The sequence below is a fragment of the Anser cygnoides genome, chromosome 4 (genome assembly GCF_040182565.1).
Source record: "Anser cygnoides isolate HZ-2024a breed goose chromosome 4, Taihu_goose_T2T_genome, whole genome shotgun sequence".
Classification (NCBI taxonomy): domain Eukaryota; kingdom Metazoa; phylum Chordata; class Aves; order Anseriformes; family Anatidae; genus Anser; species Anser cygnoides.
This window is the reverse complement of record NC_089876.1, coordinates 1,790,347-1,807,812: the sequence shown is the minus strand read 5'-3', so window position 1 is coordinate 1,807,812 and position 17,466 is coordinate 1,790,347. Positions and strand designations below refer to the sequence as shown.

The window sequence follows — 17,466 nt, the reverse complement described above, 5'->3', positions numbered from 1 at the left end:
TTAGCTGAAAAGGTAGAACAGTTTTTAATAGCAAAGGCAATTTAACTGTTGGGAGTCACGTTTTACTTGTCCATCTCTAGAAATGTATACATCGAAATGGGGATTTTTTTTTTCCAGATTATCATTTGCATTTAAGCCGTGCAGAATGTGCCAGGTGTCTTGGTAGTGGTCCCCTACTCACCAGCTGGATCTGCATCTCCTGTACAGCTTCTGTTGTTTCTCCTGTATTTCTTCTGTTATTTCTCGTAGATCTCTGCTGTCTGAGCCAGATTTGGGGTGTTTTGTTGCTGCTAACTTGCAATCAGTAAATAACAGTAGGCACCCGCGAGAGTTTTAAATGAGATTTTTTTCCCCTTTACGAGTATTTTTCTGCAAAAGATTTTCCCTTGTTAAAAACGAAAACTCGTGGTGGCTTGCTCTGAGTCCAGGGTTTGTGTGAAGAGATGCTTGATTTTATTTCCCTGCATTGCTTGCTCCACCTTTGTTCCCCGGCAAGCTCTGGTTTCCGCAGGAAGCTCCTTCAGGGGAAGGCTGGGCTAAATTTACCTTGGGATCTACGCACAGCAGAGTTTCAAAGATAATTCCTGATCTGTAAAGCCTGGGGTTGTTCTTTCTCATCCTTCAGTATACGAAAGAATAATGTCTCTGCCTGGTGTCTTGCCGGCCACATGAATTGGAAGGAGCTGGGTCTGTGTAAAAGCTTTAAACACGAGCGTGAGGTCCGGGAGGATGCAGAAAATGAATGCAGCAGCTACACGAGGAATATTTGGGGGTTGGCGTGAACCTCGGGACGGGGAAAGCTCTCGCTGCTGCTTTTCTCAATGTCACTTTCTCTTTTGTTTTTCTAGCTGTGGGCCGCCCAAAAAATAAAGCAGGTAATGCGCTTTTTTGTATTTCCTTCCCGTTGCTGCTTTTTCCCTTTTTGCTGAGTGATGCTGTCCCCTCTCCGTCAGTGACTCTGCCAGTTGCTGTTTTGCCTTGCCACAGACATGTAAATGCAGCGAGCACTGTTTGCCACCCAAGAGTCTGATTTTTTTTATTTTTTTTTTGCTTTGTATTTATATATTTTGATGTCTTCATTTTCTCCTTCCCGTCTTGTCAAGAGATTTCTTGTCTCCAAGCCTTTCAAAAATAGTTTGGCAGCTCTTCGGTGAGGCTCGTGGCTGTGCGGCGCCTCCCTCCGCTGCGCTCCCGGATCACGGAGGGACGGAGGCTGTCGTCCCCTGCCTCTTAACGCAGCCTCCTTGTAAAATTTGTTTGTTTTTTTTTTTTTAAAAAAAAAGCATGTGGGCCAGGTGAGTTTTGTTGTTGCTCATCGGCAGACCAGAATTAGGGTTTCCGTGGAGGCTGGGCTGCCCACGGCACACGAGGATTTCGTTTGGGTGACCCTCACAGTGCCAGCCACGCCGGCAGGCTTTGCTCCAAGCTCAGACACATTCTGAAGCAACGCTTCTGTATTTCAAACCAAATTATTTCCTTATCAATTTGTAGTTTATGATAAATTACTTAAGGAGACGGGATGGCAGCAGCAGGAGGAGGTTTTGGGACAGGGGGTGCCTCTGGCAGAGCCATGGGCACGGCGAGGCTGGCGGCGTCCTCGGCAGCTCACCTGTGGTTTCTGTGCCTTCACCGTGGCTGTTTGCTGACTGTTTTGCAGGCCATCATCCACCCCGACACAAACGAGACCATCTTCATGCCTTTCAGAATGTCAGGTAGAGTATAGCGCAACCAGGCACTCATTAATTTCACTGGGACTTGGTACAAAATGCTATCGTTTTTCCCTCTGGTTTTGCAGTGCATCTTGTATGTATTTAGGCTAGGACCAGAAAATAACTCAAATGCCTCAATCCCTTAGAAATCAAGGTGAGTTAGGATCCTAAATACCTACGTGAGATCTAGTGCTCAGAGTTTTCCTCTCCTTACCGGGTTGATGTCCTTTCTGGCATCCATCGCTGTAGCGGTCATTTTAGCTTTGTGGTAAACGCTGAAGCTTGCTGCCCAGCCAGTAGCGTGGTGTTTTACCCTCCAGGGTCGAGCAGGATGAGCCCTGTTTCTCCACGTGCACACCAGAACGGAGCACTTCAGTTGGAAGGGACCCACAAATACCTTTGAGACCAACTGCCTGACCGCTGCAGGGCTGCCCAAAAGTTAAAGCATATTTATGGGGGCAGCATCCAAATGCCTCAAACACCAACAGGCATTGGGCACAACCACCCCTCTAGGAAGCCTGTGCCCGTGTCTGACCACCCTCATGGTTAAGTCATTTTTCCTAATACCCAGTCTGATCTTCCCCTGGTGCAGCTTCTATTTTTAAAAATAAACACTAAAAAATAAACGTACGTAATAGCTGTAGCAGCGGGAAGCCTGGGAAGGATCGGCTGTGTTTGTTCCTGGCTTAGGCGGCTGCTTAATCATTAAATGCTCACCTCCTCTTTCCTGTTTTGGGGTGTCCCTCTGCTGCGCACAGACCCGCAGCTACCTCTGCTGTGCGCTGGGTCACTGCTCGCCGGAGGGTGCGAGTGCACCTTGGTCCTTTCTGGTCCTTTCCCAAAGGGACGGGCAGCATCCTCCTTAATAGCACCTGCTCCATATTTCCATGGGGACAAATATTGGGGCCGATGGGTTTTGTTCTCCTGTTCTTTGAGGAAGGTTGACATGGAGGTGACGTGCAGGGAAGGAAAGCCAGGACCTGTGCTGCCTTGTTCTGTACTTTTGGAAAAATCTTTCATCCTCTCGGGTCATTGCCCTTCCTGACTTAAGTTGGACCCGTGAGGCGTAATTCAGTAATGCTGGTGAAATCCTGAGACCTTCTGGTGGAAGTCATTGAGATAAATTATAATTAGCACAAAAATCGGCAGTCCTAACAGGGGAAAAACGTGAAACATTTGATTTTTGTGGTGCTCAACAAGATCTGGGGTAAAGCCTTCTCCATGACAAAGAGCTTTAACTTATACCTATGATTAAAATTGCCCAGATCTCCTCCACTCCTGAGTGTGTAAATGTGCTTTCTTCAGGGTGCTTATACCCTGTTCCTTTTTCAAGTGACCCAGAAATAGATGAGCTCCCCTGCTGGGAAGTTGTTATCAGAGAGGTAGGAGAGGGAGGATGGTGGCACGGTCCTGCTCCGTAACGTACGTTGTCCCCTCTGAAGTGCTCACACCACGTACTGGCACACACTGGGTTCGCTGGAGTAAGTTTTAGGGTCTAGATGAGGCTTTATAAGTTTCAGGGAAACTCGTAGACCCCGACCCAAGAAAAAAAGAGGGTGGGAAGGAGATTTAGAAAGCACCTGGAGTCTGCTCTTGTTGATGCTCGCTGTTGACATCTCCGTGCCCATGGTGGCGCGGGCTGGTAGACGCGAGAGCAGGCTGCCGTGCCAGGTGTGACTTGTACCCTAAAATGGTAGCGCTGTTAGATTTCTTAGGTGTGATGTTTTTCCAGCCCCAAACGACCTATTAAAATGCATGCCTCTCTCTCTCTCTTTTTTTTTTAATAGGTTACATTCCCTTCGGAACGCCCATTGTAAGTACTGCAGCATCCCTCCCCGCTTTGTTTGCGAGTAACAGGAAATGCATTTTTTAGCACCCGCACACGATTCTCCGAACTCCGCCGTGCTGCCTCGCCGCAGATTCACGCGGGGCTCACACCTTTCCCCTCGCACGCTCGCGAGGGCTCGGTGGTGCAAAACGTGCCCTGTGGCCGCAGCTCGGCGTGCTCAGGGCTCCTTGTCTACCTCCCACCGCTCCCGCTGGTCTCCGCAACGTCTCCAGCTCCGTGTTTCCCTTTTGGAAAGGGAAGACCAGGATGAGCTCATTGCCTGCAACTTCTGCAACTCGTGGATTCATCTTTGGAGGCGTATTTTTTTTTTCCTTTTTTTTTTCCCCCCATTATTATTTGCATGGTTTGCAAGTCGCTTCCCGGCCGTGAGAAACGCGGGGAGCTGCAGCGCGGTGAGGCCAGCGCCGTGTCTCCTCGTCTCAATTAATTAAAGCTGCGAGTGCTTTACGTGGGGTTACTGCTGAGGGCGTTTGTGGTTGGTACTTGTTATTGTGAAATTTGCAAGCGTTTGGGTGCTCTTGACAGCCAGAACGGAGATAATCCCGTGCTCCTCCTGTTGAAACCCCAGCTCATCTTCAGAGCCGTAGCTATTAATTAACCTCCTTTTGTGAATAGGCCAGCTGGGGCGAAGAGTTTTGCCCCAAACCACCCAAGTTGATGCCAGAAGGCTGAGTGAATGAAGCCTGCTCTGGGCAGCCTCCAGCTCTTCTCCCAGCCTTTGAGGTCAAGTGCATTAAAACAGTCCAAGGAGCAAAATCTGCTAAATTTCATCTTCCTAAACCTTGGGGACGGTGGCACGAAGCTCGCTGAAAGGTACCGATCCCTTCCCGACCGGTGCTAGCAGGGTGGCTGGAAGCTGGAGGCAGAGCCCAGCCCTGCTGGTACTATTTGTTGTCGTGTGTAACGTCGTGGCGGTAACTTTGTAGGGGGCATTTTAAAAGAAAAGGTTAAACAAAAACGAGTTAACGATCAAATTGACAATGAAATCGGCCCAAATCCAGAGCTGTCAGAGGAGCCGAGAGCTGTCAGATGAGCCCAATTTCGCTAGCTGTAAAGGATAAACTGGAACCTCTTGTCATTTAAAAAAAAAAAAAAAAAAAGGAAAAAAAGAAAACCAAACGTTTCAAATGTTAAAATTAAAATGTAACATTTATGCCAATCGATCTGTGAAATTTAGTGACAAAATTGGCAGCCTGCTCTAGCATAAAAACAGTTTGAGTCTTGCATTTAGCATAGGGGGATGGGATTTCCTCAAGAGAGGCTCGGTGTGCCTGCGGCGAGCTCTCGCGTGGGATCTGCGCCGGTGAAGCCGTGGCGGCGTGCCGCTGCTCCGGGGCTGCCTGTCCCGGTGTGTTGGGGTCACCTAACCACCCCAAACCAGAACGGGATCAGATTATGCATTACCAGGTTTGCTGCCCACCAGTCGATACGCAGCGCTGCCTCTATCCGTGGGGGTTTGTCCCCCCCACCCTATAGCTAATGCAAAATAATTCAGTACGGTTCAGCTCATTGTGGAAGAGATTAAGGTCTGGCCAAGAATAATCGCTTCTCTTCTGGCTTAAGCAGCCTCTCCCCTGACACCACCAAAGCCTGTGGCTGTGTGTTCTCTGCCTGTATCGGTCCCCTGGGCAGAGTGACCCGGCTCAGAGAGCTGCCATCGTTGGCTTTTTTATGGTCTCCATCCCTTCGTGGCCGTCTTTGTGGCTCAGCCCCTGAAGGGCTGCGGGGGCACAGTGGGACTGGAGCGAGCAGCAGGACGGGGTACGTGTAAGGACCACTTTGTCTCTGCCCGCCTGGATTTCAGCCCATGAGGCACAAAACCAAGCTGCTCGCGTTATTTGCCTTTGCTACAGGGGTGCGACGTGCCAGCGGTCACGGCGGGGCAGCTGTTGGGCACCCTTTTACTCTCCCTGTGTTTCCCCCCACCTTGGTTGGGGTTCCCAGCCCAGGAGGAGGCATTCACCCAAGGAAGAGGCTCCTCTGCGCTTAGGAAACCCAGCCCGGGACCCTTGGGGCACATCGTTTTCCCCAGCCATTTAAAACCAGAGCAGAACACTTCATTTTTCCTCTTTTTTTTCCCCTTTTCGAAGTGCCAGCACAGCCGGCCCCTTGGCCAGGTTCGTGTTTTTTGGCTGCTCTCCGACAGCTCCCGGCCCAGCACCCGGCTGCAGCGCCTGCGGTTCCAAACAACCCCGGCGACAAAGGGCCCGAAGGAATTTGCAGCCCCGCTCCTTTGTCCTCTGAGAGGCAGACGGGAGGCTCGGGAGGCCTCGCTGCCACTTGGAAACGCTTGGAGAAGTCCCACCTGTCCATCGCAGGCGCCTGACGAGGAGGCAGGGCACGGGGCTCGCTTTTGGGAGCCCGTAACCAAACGTGCAAAGAGCCAGCAGACGTCCGGGAAGTGTCTGCAGCCCTGGCTTTGCAGCCACAGAGGGCTGTTCACACCTGATAGGCAATTAAATTTTGTAGTCGGTACTTTTCTGGTGTTTAGAACCTTTTTTATTTTTTTTTCCCGTATATTTTGTTTTCCTTCTTAGTTATTTTTTCCCCTGACAGTAATTAAAAGTGAAACTGTACATTTCTTGACAGACTCTTGCACATATGGAGAGTTTGCATTTAAACGTGCCTCTTTCAGTCATACAGATTTTGGGTGCTCTTTTTTATTTATTTATTTTCCCTTCCCTTCTCTTCCTCTCGCGCCGAGCTCCGGCTGACAATGCGGGAGCCGCTTGCTGCCTTCCCTCTCCTCCAAAGCCTCATTAGCCCGATGGCTTTTGGGGTGAGCATCGGTCCCGGGGACGAGGAGGTTCAGCGCCTGTTGAATTCGCTCGGCTCCGACCGGCGGCTCCGTAATTAAGGACAAGATCCCCAGATTGAACGGGAGCAGCAAATTAGTGGGAACTCGCACGGCTTGGCCTTCAGCCAGCGCACCAAGTAGCTGCAACTTCCAGAAAGGCTGGAGGAGGAAAAGCTGGAGGAGGAGGAGAAAGGAAAGAAGGCGTAAATGAAATCAGGCCTCCCAACCCCGGTACCCTTTGGTTTGTTGTTGTTTCTCTTCCATGTCCTTGAGCGTAGAAGTTGCCTCCTCTTCAACTGCTGCTGCTGCAGATGTGCAGCTCAAGCTCGTCCCGCCGTGCGGCAGGCTCCCCGTGCCGTGACAGGGAAGTTTTCTGTTTTCTGGGCTTCTGTTGGAGCAAACCTAAAGAAAATGGTGCCGAAGATGGTCTGCGAGTGAGTGACCTCGGAGCCTTCTTGCCCAGGTGCGCAGATGCCTCGGAGATGTTTGAGCATCCTGAAAGTCAACGCGTTTGGAGTTGAAAGGAGTCGTTCGGTCTTCAGACCCTTCACAAAGCTGCAAGTGTGATTGTGCGCCACGAAGACCGTCTTCAGAAGCTATCGGGCGTTTCAGGCTCAGGAAGGGAGAAAACGGAGATGATAGGAAGTACCACTTCTTGGCCGTTTGTTACCCAAGAACTCACCTTCTTGTCCCTCTTGGTTGGGTTCCTTGCTGGGAGTCCCCCAGCTTTCAATTTCCTCTTCCTCTTCTTCTTCTTTCCTCTCTTTCAGCTTCTTACACTCGAAAAGGAAAGGTTGCCACCAAACGAGGTAGGAAGGAGGCTGGCAGAGACTATTTTATATCACGGTATTTTGAGACATCTCCGGGATGCTCACAGGACCATATGGGCAGCACACACGTGTCTGCGCTCAGATGCTGCTCAGGGTGACTTTGCAAAGCCTGCGGCACCTCACATCCGCGCGGCGGCGGCGGTACACAGAGTCACAGGATCATCTAGGTTGGAAGAGACCTCGCCAGATGTGCGGGGCCAGGCTGCCTCGAGCCGTCGTCAGCCGCAGCTCGGAACCCAGGCAGGAGTTTTCGCAGCTCCCGAGTATGCCACATCAACAATTCCCTTCTCTTCAAACAAAATTCAGGGCTCCCAAACAGGAGCACATGTGCTTCCAGGTGGCACTCCTGTCTTCAGATGTTCAAATCTCATTTCTTCCCTGTGCTTGAAACAGAGAATGTGCCAAAGGAAAATAGAAAAAAAAAAAAACTTCACTTCCAATAGGAGGAATTTTGAACTCTTGTATTCCTGCAACTTTTGGGTTGTACTCCAGAAATACTTGGATAAAATCAATCGTTTACTTTTAATGAACTAATCTTTGGACAGTTTGTGCTGACAGACTCTTAGAGGTGTGTTGCAAGCAATAATTACAGTTGTGAAGCTCTTAGGGGCAGATGTGTTAACCAGTTTCCCCACTGGAAAATTGAAAGACGGTGGGCTGAAGGGAAGTTCAGGGGGGAAACGACAGGGCTGTGTCCTAAATCTATTCCCTTTTAGCCTTTATCACTTCTTACTGGAGTGGGCACTTTTAGAAGAACTGGAGGGATGGGTCTGTTCCCTCACCCAGTTGCTCTTGGTTTGTACTCTGGCCACTCACCATGAAATAAATTAATAAATGAAGACAACTGTTTAAAGTCAATGAAAATACGCTTGCTGCTTTCGTGCCTACCAGAGCACCAACAAACCCAAACCAACCATATATTTGTTAACATGAAAATCTCTTCTCTTGCAGGTTGTTGGTCTTCTCTTGCCCAACCAGACGCTGGCATCCACTGTTTTTTGGCAGGTAACGCTTGTCTGCTTCCATGCACTGAATGGGTGGAGAATGTAAGGAAAAGGAAAGCAGCCTCTGACTTTGTTAAGAGGAAGGTGATATGGATGGGTATGGTCACGGAAGGGTTTGGCAGGTCTGGAGTGGGCTGTAAGCAAAGTGTTGGGTCTGCTTTGTCATGCCCAGCAATTTATGCCATCATAAGGGAGATGTAACTAAGAGTAAGGGGAGGGAGTGTGCACATAAGTGAGTTATAACCACAGTAAACACCCCAATTAAGTAATATTTCAGGACTAACTGAAAAAAAAAAGTTATTTTCATTTTTAGTTGCAAATTGGTTTTTATGATCTAGTGTAACTCACAGTAGAGAATTACACAGCTAAGAAGTGTCAAAGCAGAATTAGATCTGCCTAGGATGTCAGAAAGTCTGCACAACTGAGAATATATAGGTACATCCCAGTAACTTATGATTTGGTGTATTTAGCTCTAAGCTCGTATTTCTGGAAGGCAATTTGCCTCCCCTGGCTTTGGGCTTTGAAGGTGGAAAGAGTTGACTTTGGGTAGATCGGCTATCTGGAGATAGCTACTGCAAGGTGTCTTGTAAGCGGCTCAAGTTGGGAGCTCCTGCTCCCCCATCTCTGTGCAGCTGGTCCAAATGCGGTCAGGGGAAGCCTTCAGCTTTAAAAGGAGGGGGGACCCTTTTAAAACTAAATAGATTATTTCCAACACAAAATCAAAACAAGCCCACTCGAGAGGGAGGTCACAGCAGGCCAGCCGGTGAGCGTAGTGTGCCTGAGGCACTGGGTTTATGGATGGGTCTCAACTCTTCCAGCTCGTAGCCTGCTGGACCCAGTGTCAAACCAGTTAGCCCCAAATCGGAGTGATATTTTGGAAGTCCTTCCTTGAATTTCGTATTCTTTCTTGCATCAGTAATATCACAAGCATCAAACTCCTGAGCCAGAGAGCATCCATGCTTCCCCTCCACTATTTTCTGCAAGGGTTTCAAGTCAAAGTCATTCCCCGCATAGCCCCACGCTGACACTGCACAAGGTTTTAGGTGAAGATTATGCCTGTTAGCTTTTAAATTGCTCCATAACACGATCTTGAGATTTGTTTTTAGATCTAGTTGTTTACTTTCGTGAACCAGAGCTTGTGCACGTGCTTCTGTATGGGAGCAGAGCTGGTGAAAACTGCGTGCGTTGGTTTTTCTGCCTCGCTTTGAAGGGCATCACATCAGAATTGGTGCGTGCACAAGCCTTTGAAAAGATGTGGCAAGTCACAGGCAGGCCCAAACGAAGATGTCGCTCCTGTGTTCGTAGATCTTATTTTTGTGAAGTTATATTTATCTCTTTCTCTTTTTGTTTCCTCTTCAGTGGTTGAATCAGAGCCACAATGCATGCGTCAACTATGCAAACCGCAACGCGACAAAGGTGAGGAGACCCAACATATGCAGCGCGTGCTGCACGTTAGCTCTGTTTTGACACGGAAACATAAGTCTTGTCTCTTTGCTGTTAATAGAAACTGCGGAGTAGGCACTGTGACGAATTTATAGATTGCCCATTCTCCTGAATACACTTCCATTTTAAACTTGAGCTGTAAATGGCAGGAGGATCTCAAAAGCACTCGAGGCTCACGAGCGATGCTCAGTGCCTTCGTGCTGAACCAGTATATAGTCTAACTGGTATGAAATGGTTTAATTTGATACGTAAATGAACACGAAGATGATGTCTATTTGGGTGTTTGGATAGCAGAAGGGGCCATGGTCACACTTCTGTGTCGTAAGGACTTCCTACATGTTCCTAGCAGTGCTCCCATGAACGGTGCCGCGGACGTGGTGGTGGCCTTCCTGCTTTCTTCCCATTACTTTAGTGTCAATCATCTCTTGTTGGGATGTGGGACATCAAGACAGAGAGCTAAAATGGAAAGAATCCAACTCATTGAGATAACATTTTGAGGACAAATATTTTATGTGGAGAGTTTGGGGTTCACCGCTAGTGATTAGAATGCCAATTTATTATTCTTTTTTTTTTTTTTTTACCATTTGTTATATTTCATTCACATACTTTCTTTTAGCTGCTACTATTATAATTTTCTGATGCCAATTAATTTTCCGTTCCCTTTAACCTTGCTCATGAGGTCAGAATGTTCCTTGGTTTTGCCGCTGCTAGATGACAGACCATGTGTCACCGAACAATATGACAAAACTAAACCTGTCTCTGGTTTAAAACAAATACAGAAAAGATAAAAAAAAAAGGAGCTTGGTTGTATTTTAATAACCAGAAGTTTGTTTATTGAAAATATGTTTTGTTTTTCTTTCCAAAGCCTTCTCCGACGTCCAAGTTCATCCAGGGCTACTTGGGAGCTGTCATAAGTGCTGTCTCAATAGCAGTGGGTAACGCTTTATATCTGTATCTTTCCCTACTCATAACTGCTCCCTTACAGTAGTACCGCAGTGCCTGTGAGATGTTTCTTTGAATTGCCAAGCATGTTTATGTTTTAATTGACATAATTCAGTCCAAATAACAAGAAAATATTTTAACCATAAGATGTCTCTGTCCATGCATGCCCAAACTTTTCAGCAGAAGGAGACTTCTACCAGGGATTGCTTCCAGCATGTCCTGCACTGTGCTCCGCTTGTGTCTCAGCACTGCGGCTTTACTGCTGGGAGGCTCAAATTATCCACGTGTGCATTAGGTTCTGGTGAATTAGCCTAGCCCAAGTTAAAATGCCAGCCCCTGAGTGACCCTGAGGCTGCAGAGTGGCAGTGTGAGAGCTGATGTGCTGAGCTTTTGGAGGTGGTCCCCTGGTGGCTCCGCACCTTGGTCTAAAGGAGAGGCAGTGCTCCAAGTGACGTCTTTTACCTGCGGGCAGCGTTCAAGCTGGAGCCTGGTGTTCAAGTCACAGTTAAAGTAATCTGCAATAGAGGCGATTTTAAATGATTAATTTGCTAAAATCTTGGTCTGGTGGCGTAATCGTCAGAATCGCGGTGTGATGCTCCAGGAGCACAAGTTCACATCTTTGGCAGCTAATTCCCAAGGAGGCAGGTGCGTTTTTCAGGAGCAACTTAAACAAGTTCTTTCCTTTGGTGGCTTTTTAAATAAACCTCTGAAATGTATGGTTGTTTTTCCTGCTGGAACATTAAAGATCCTATGGGAAGCTTTTTTTTTTTCCCCTCTTCTCCAGGCGTTCTTTCCCAAACAGACTGAGCCATGGGAAGGGTCAGCGCTCAGCCTGCTCCCCACCCTGTTTGTAGCCACGTTCCCTAACTCACGCCGAGGAAGAGGCCGCATGGGCTTGTTTAGATTTCTTTACAAGGTGCAGTTCATATAGTCACAGAGCCATAGAGTGGCTTGGGTTGGTTGGAAGGGAGCTCAGAGCCCCCCCCCCAGCCCCCTGCCATGGGCAGGGCCCCCTGCCCCCAGCCCAGGCTGCCCCCAGCCCCATCCAGCCTGGCCTTGGGCACTGCCAGGGTTGGGGAGTAAAGAATTTCTTCCTTACATCCATTAAAAAACTATTCTCTTTTACTTTAAAACTGTCTCCCCTTTTTCTTCTCTAGAGCAGGCTGGGGATCGATAGCAGAATTACGGAGGCAGGAGCTTTCCCAGATACACTTCTTCCCAATAGCTTTCCATATTTCTGGCTTGGCTTTCTCACTGGCTGCCGCTCTGCTCCCCTACTAGAATTAACCCAGCCCCGTGTGCGTTGACCAGCCTTGCGTTGATGTGAGCTCCCACCCTTCGTAACCCCGTGTAGATGCGTGCACACCAGCCCCGTGCTTTTGCAGCTGAAATACCGGGACATCCAGGTCCCCACTGCACCACCCTCAGCGCTTCAGTTAGCAGCAGTTCTCTGTGAGCTGTTCCCTGGCGTAGCACAGGAGAGCGTCGCTATCCCTTCTGGTCCTTACTTCAGAATTTTTTCCACCTTGTGAACTGAGTAAAGCAAAGCGCTCCAGCTTGCCGTGCTGCTGCTGCTGCTCACCACCTGCCTACCAGCCACCAGCAAGCACAGCTGCAGCAGAGGGATGAGAACAGATAATTTCCCCTTGTTGGCATTAATGCTCCTCTCCGTTTTGGCAGCAGGAGCAGATAGAGGGCAGGAGACAATGGAGAAGTGATGTTGGCAGTTCTGTCACCCCGAGGAGCTGACAGGCTTTGGTAAGGAATCCACTGTGCCGTGGTGGGACAGCCGATGCAGGTTTCTGATATCTCTGGGCCCTCCTGTGCTGCCTGCAGAGGAGCTGAAGCAGCAAGATAGGTTCACATTGCAAAGGGGCTTCTGTGGGACCGCCAGTGGTGGTGGGAGAAACGCCCATTCCCTGAAGCGGTGTGAAAAAAACCAAGAGCTGGGGATAAAAGAAGTCGTTGCAAGCCAGCAGCGACCTGCGGTAACTGCAGGGTGGCTGTCACCACCGGTGACACGCGTGTGGGTGGCTCGTCAGTCTGCCGGTGGTAGGTACCACGCCACGATGGGCACGCCGAGCCGGAGTGCCACGGGGATGCCCTGTGCGTGCAGAGTGTCGGGCACGGTGGCGCAGCAGCTGTTCGGAGCTCTGAGGGGCAGAGGTTTTGTCGTAGGGGGCAGCAGCCCCCCCGACACCTGCTGAGGTGGCCGGGGGGGCAGCAGGGGACAGCAGGTTTTATGGATGCTTCCTGATGTTTGCAGGAGGTCTGCTTCTGTCGGATTAAGCTCTGGCACTTCAGGTGTGCTCGCTATGGACACTTGCAAAGCCGAGGTGAAGCCTGCCCACCCCGCTGTCCCGGTGCAGAGGAGCTGTTAGGGACACGACCGCTGCACGAGCTGCTGCAGAGGAGCCCTGCTGATCCCTATCGCGTACTCAAATCCCCACACAGAGCAGCCTAGAGAAAATCCTGCAGGCAGGGAGTGATTTTTATGCTGTAAATATCTGGATTAATAACCAGCGTCTCCTGAAGCAGTTTTCTTTTTTTTTTTTTTTTAATGACGATGACAAATAATTTAGCGGTAGCCCCAAGTTTCATTACCCTGGATTCTGAGGCCTCAGCCCTCATTAACTGATCTCTGCTGTCAGTTAGCAACAGATCACCTCCCAGTGTGAGCCTATTAGGACCAGATGACCTGAAAACAAGTGCCACTGCCTCCAGTGGTCTGCTGAGACCCGGTATTAATTAAAGCGAGCCCCTTCCATGTTTGCAGTTGGCAAGCGACGCAGGGAAAAGGCTGGTGGAGCGACAGATCAGTCGAGCTGTGATCGTGCCTCCCGTCGGCTTAACCCTCTGTGGCTTCATCCACAGCGAGGGACAAATGAACGGCTTCCTCACGTGGAGGGAAGAGCAGATTTTGGCTTTACGCTTCTCGCAATTAAACTAGAAGCCTCGGCGAATCTTTGCAAATAGCCTGATTATTTTCCCATTTCAGGGAGAAGGGGGGGAAGTTGCTGTCACGGAGAAGCAGCACGGACCCAGCTCTAGGTCTGGGTCCCCTGGTTTGCAGTCCTTCGGGATGAGAGTTTAGAGGAACGAATGTGCTTTTTTAAATATTCCTTTCCACTATTTGTCAGTATTTCTTTTTTTCAATGTTTTTTTCTCCTTTTTTCCCCACCTACTCCCAACCCAGTTCACGGTTCAGCTTTGGGTAAAGAAAGCTCTGCCAGGGTTGTGTTTCTTCTCCGGTATGGTATCAGCTGAAGCGATCACCTGAAAGGAGGTTAGAGAAGACATCAGGAGGAGTAACCTTAAGATTGGCTGCAGGTGAAGAGGTGGAAGAGCCGATGTAGCAGATTTCCTGCACCTCTGACCCCCTTGCTCTTCATACGTGGCAGTTGCACTCTGTTTTCTGAAGGCACCGCCTCTGCAGACAGCGCTCACCGCTCCTGGCGTCTCAGCGCTGTGCTTTTGGGATGCCCTATGGTTTGTGATTTCTGATTACCCTTAGGTAACCTAGGTCTGTGTTCCTCCTCCTGCGATTTGAGTTTATTTTTATCGTGCTCTCCATAGCCAAGCCTCCCTCCTGCCTTTTGTTTTGATCGTTCCAGATTTACAGCTTTTCTGAACATGGAGTGGTAATTGTTGTTTTTTTTTTTTTAACAATTGAGTGGATTCCTGGGATTAGGCCTTGGTTTCTGATATCTGGCTGCTGTTCCTGATGCACAATTAATACCAGCTGGTTATCCCAAGGAAGGCAAGCAAAGGCAGAGAGTAGTAATAAGAACTGAGAAAGACCAAGAATATTTTAATTTTATTCCCCAAATATTCTAGCGCCAGGAACTATACTAATCAGAGGGTTTGTAATTACACAGAAAATCCTTCCAGCAGGGAGAGACACACACACACACACACGCTCCCTCTCTGCTACTTTTGTCAAGCTTTTAAAAGGTTAAAAAAGCTGCTTAATCAAAACCATCTTTATTATTAGTGCTGTTGATAACTTTTTGCATATTTTATGTTTCTTAGCTTCTGATCCAAACTTGATTTGCCCCTGTGTTGCCGATCCTTTTTGCTTCTGCCTCAGCTGTTTGGCATTAGGGCCTTAAAGTCTGACTTCAGCCCGACGTGGTTCTTGCAGCTGCAGTTAAACACGTGCAAATCAAACCTGATCAGGCCAAGAGCTGTGAGCAGGTGTCACTCGCTGGGGTGTCACTGGTGCTGAGAGCTGCAGGTTGGGGACCAGGAGACCGTGGTGGTGAGTCGCTGGGTTTCTCGCTTTCCCACTGATTTCCATGTCTTGGACATGGAAGGACCGACTCCAAAACCTGCTCCTTCGGATGCTGAAAGCCCTGTGCAGATCCTCCGAGGGGTTTTTCTTCTCTCAGTATTGTTGGCCACGTTTCTGATGCCCCCCAGTAAGCAGTGTGGTGCTGCTCAGCTTGTTGCCCATCTGTTGTCCACTCCGTGTGCCCTGGAGGTGCCACGTACATCGCTGTCCTCTCCTGTCCACAGGATGGGCCATGATTAGACCCCAGAAAACCTGGCAGGCAGGCAGAACGTGTCCTATGTATATAGAAGTGTGCAGCTTTACCAGGAAACATCTGTTGGGGCTGCCTAGGTAGGGCAGCCTAGAGATTCCAGGAGGGGCTCAGTTCTCCCCCAATAAAAAGGGAAACACAAGCACGTGTGTGAGCTCGGGTACCTCCAGGCTGGAGGGACAGGGGTTTGCCCCCATGATTTGTGGTATCCTGGAGGAACATGAAGGTATCCTGGAAGAACACAAGGGGGAAAAAAGCAATACTGGTAGCGTAGGGCTTTGTACAAATGGGTTTTAGGACAGCTGATCCTCATGATGTTGGTTTGTGGGTTTGGATGTGCTTTCATCCAGCCAACAGCTGCAGCAGTTGGAGGTGTTGTGTCCCTCCGGCCGCGTGTCACCCCTCGTGTCCCCGCAGTGGCTCAGTAGAAATGCAGTGGGCGAGTGCTGCTTGGCTTTGGGCAAAAAACTGATGGCTTAAGCAAACCTGAGGCTGCAAGGAGCTGAGCCAAGGTGGAGGTCTGTCTTTCCAGCCGCTCCTGCCTACCTGCCCACTGAAGGCCTGCTCTTGCAGCAAGAAATCCCTCCTCTCCTTGCAGATGTCTTGTAGGTCATCCTGGGGCAACCTTCTCCTGTACAGACGCCTTGGTGATGTTATTTCCAAGAAAATATAACTCGCTTTTTGGAAAAGAAACAGCAGCTTCCTGCAGAGGTGTCTGCACGAGGATGCCCTGCTGTCTGCCCGGGCTGCACGTCTAAATCTGCACAAAAAAAAAAAAAACAAAACAGAGGTGGTGAATGTGTGGAGCTGCTGTGCACTGCGAGCTCTGAACAGCTTTTGTCACTCCTGCAAATGCGGCTTCTGGGGCCTCTCGTAGTTTCTGTAGGGTTTCTGCGTAGCTTCTGGTTTCTTGAATCGTGGTCATTTGTCCCGGAGATTTCTTATTTAGTTTCACGAGGTTCATGCATTATAATTTGTGCAGGAATCTCAGCTGCAGTCAGAACGGGTTGAGCACAGAGGTTACGCAAAATGTAAATCTGCTAAGTTTATATTTAGCTGTAAAAAAACCACCACCAACCAAAAAAACCCACAACAGTGCAGGAGTCTAATCAGCAAAGCCCAGTTTGTGTCTGAGAGATTAAAGCAGAGTTTGCTTCAAGACAAATGGGCAAAAATGGTATTTTCAAGCCAGGCTGTCTTTTTTTCTGCCCCAGAAGAAGTCAGCATCTTGTAAAATCAAAATGTGCTTTATCTTAGAAACGCCCCTTACAGCCTAAGACATTCTTGCAACCACGTAGGATTTCAGCAGGAAGATTTATTTACCTTCTCCTGAGGAAGCTGAGAGGTGAAGACTGCTCGAGCCTAAGATTATAGCTGTAAAATAATATCAGCATTGTGCTGGTTGTGTCGCAGCCAGCTTTTGGCAATGCCTGGCCTCGCGGTCCCGACTCCCGCGGCTCAGCGAGCAGTGTAGCGGATGCCGTTCGCAGGGGATATGCGTGCTTCAACGTGCAGGTTTAAAAATCTGCCACCAGGGAGTGAGAATAATAAAAAAAATTACATTTAAATACTGCAGCTCTGTCCTTAAAAAAGTAAAGCTATGTGATGCATGAGGACAGGGCATTTATCCAAACCTAGAGGAGAATCTAAGACAGTAATGAGATAAATTAGAGTTAGGCTGGCTCGTTGCACTTGGAAAATTCAAGAGCAGAAAAAAACACAGCATCTTAACTTCGTGTCCTCGTTCAGGGAGGACAGGAGCACCCGCTGGACCTAGGAGGTGCTCAGTCTCCTCTGCACATCGCTGCCTGGGACCATGAGCTCTCACGTAGTGGTCCAGAGCCGTCCACCCTCTCCCTCTCGTGCCATCGCCGTAGCTGGCCGCTCGCTCTCCCTCCTCCCCACGGCACTGAACTCACACGCACACACACCGTTTTTCACTCTCCTCTCTAGGTGAAGGCGCCCCTGTGGATTTTTCTAATCCCAGCTCCCTCTTCCCGATAATTGTTTGTGAGCCGCGCGGCGCGGCTGCATTGACAGCCTGCGGCTGTGGTGTGATGCCCGTAATCAGGTTGTGAGCCTCCCACTGCCCGGGGCTGCCACGGGACGGGAGCAGGACCGGGACCCCCTTGGGGACAAAGCTTTATGGGAGCAGTCGGTTGGAGGAGTGGGTGGTAAACTTTGGTGTGCCGCCTAAACTTCTTGAAATGAAGCAATGCGGTCGATACCTGTGCTCAGAAGCTCCCCTTGCTGCACCTCCCCACATGATTCACGGCTACGAGGTCCAGAAGAGATTTTTGCGGTCCTCAGCAGCTCCTACATGTAGCCCATAAGCTGTTGGAGCTGCC

At 49.4% G+C, this 17,466-nt stretch overlaps 1 protein-coding gene across 3 annotated transcripts in view; it reads left to right on the top strand.

The window, feature by feature from the left end:
• Positions 1-17,466, top strand: part of SFXN5 (sideroflexin 5) — a 96,112-nt gene that overhangs the window by 34,883 nt on the left and 43,763 nt on the right. For all 3 annotated transcript variants that reach the window (XM_066997048.1, XM_048081560.2, XM_066997049.1), the window contains 6 exons: positions 849-875; positions 1,658-1,712; positions 3,497-3,522; positions 8,137-8,190; positions 9,549-9,605; positions 10,498-10,563. In XM_066997048.1, coding sequence (XP_066853149.1) covers positions 849-875; positions 1,658-1,712; positions 3,497-3,522; positions 8,137-8,190; positions 9,549-9,605; positions 10,498-10,563 — 285 coding nt within the window. The remainder of the gene's footprint in view (positions 1-848; positions 876-1,657; positions 1,713-3,496; positions 3,523-8,136; positions 8,191-9,548; positions 9,606-10,497; positions 10,564-17,466) is intronic.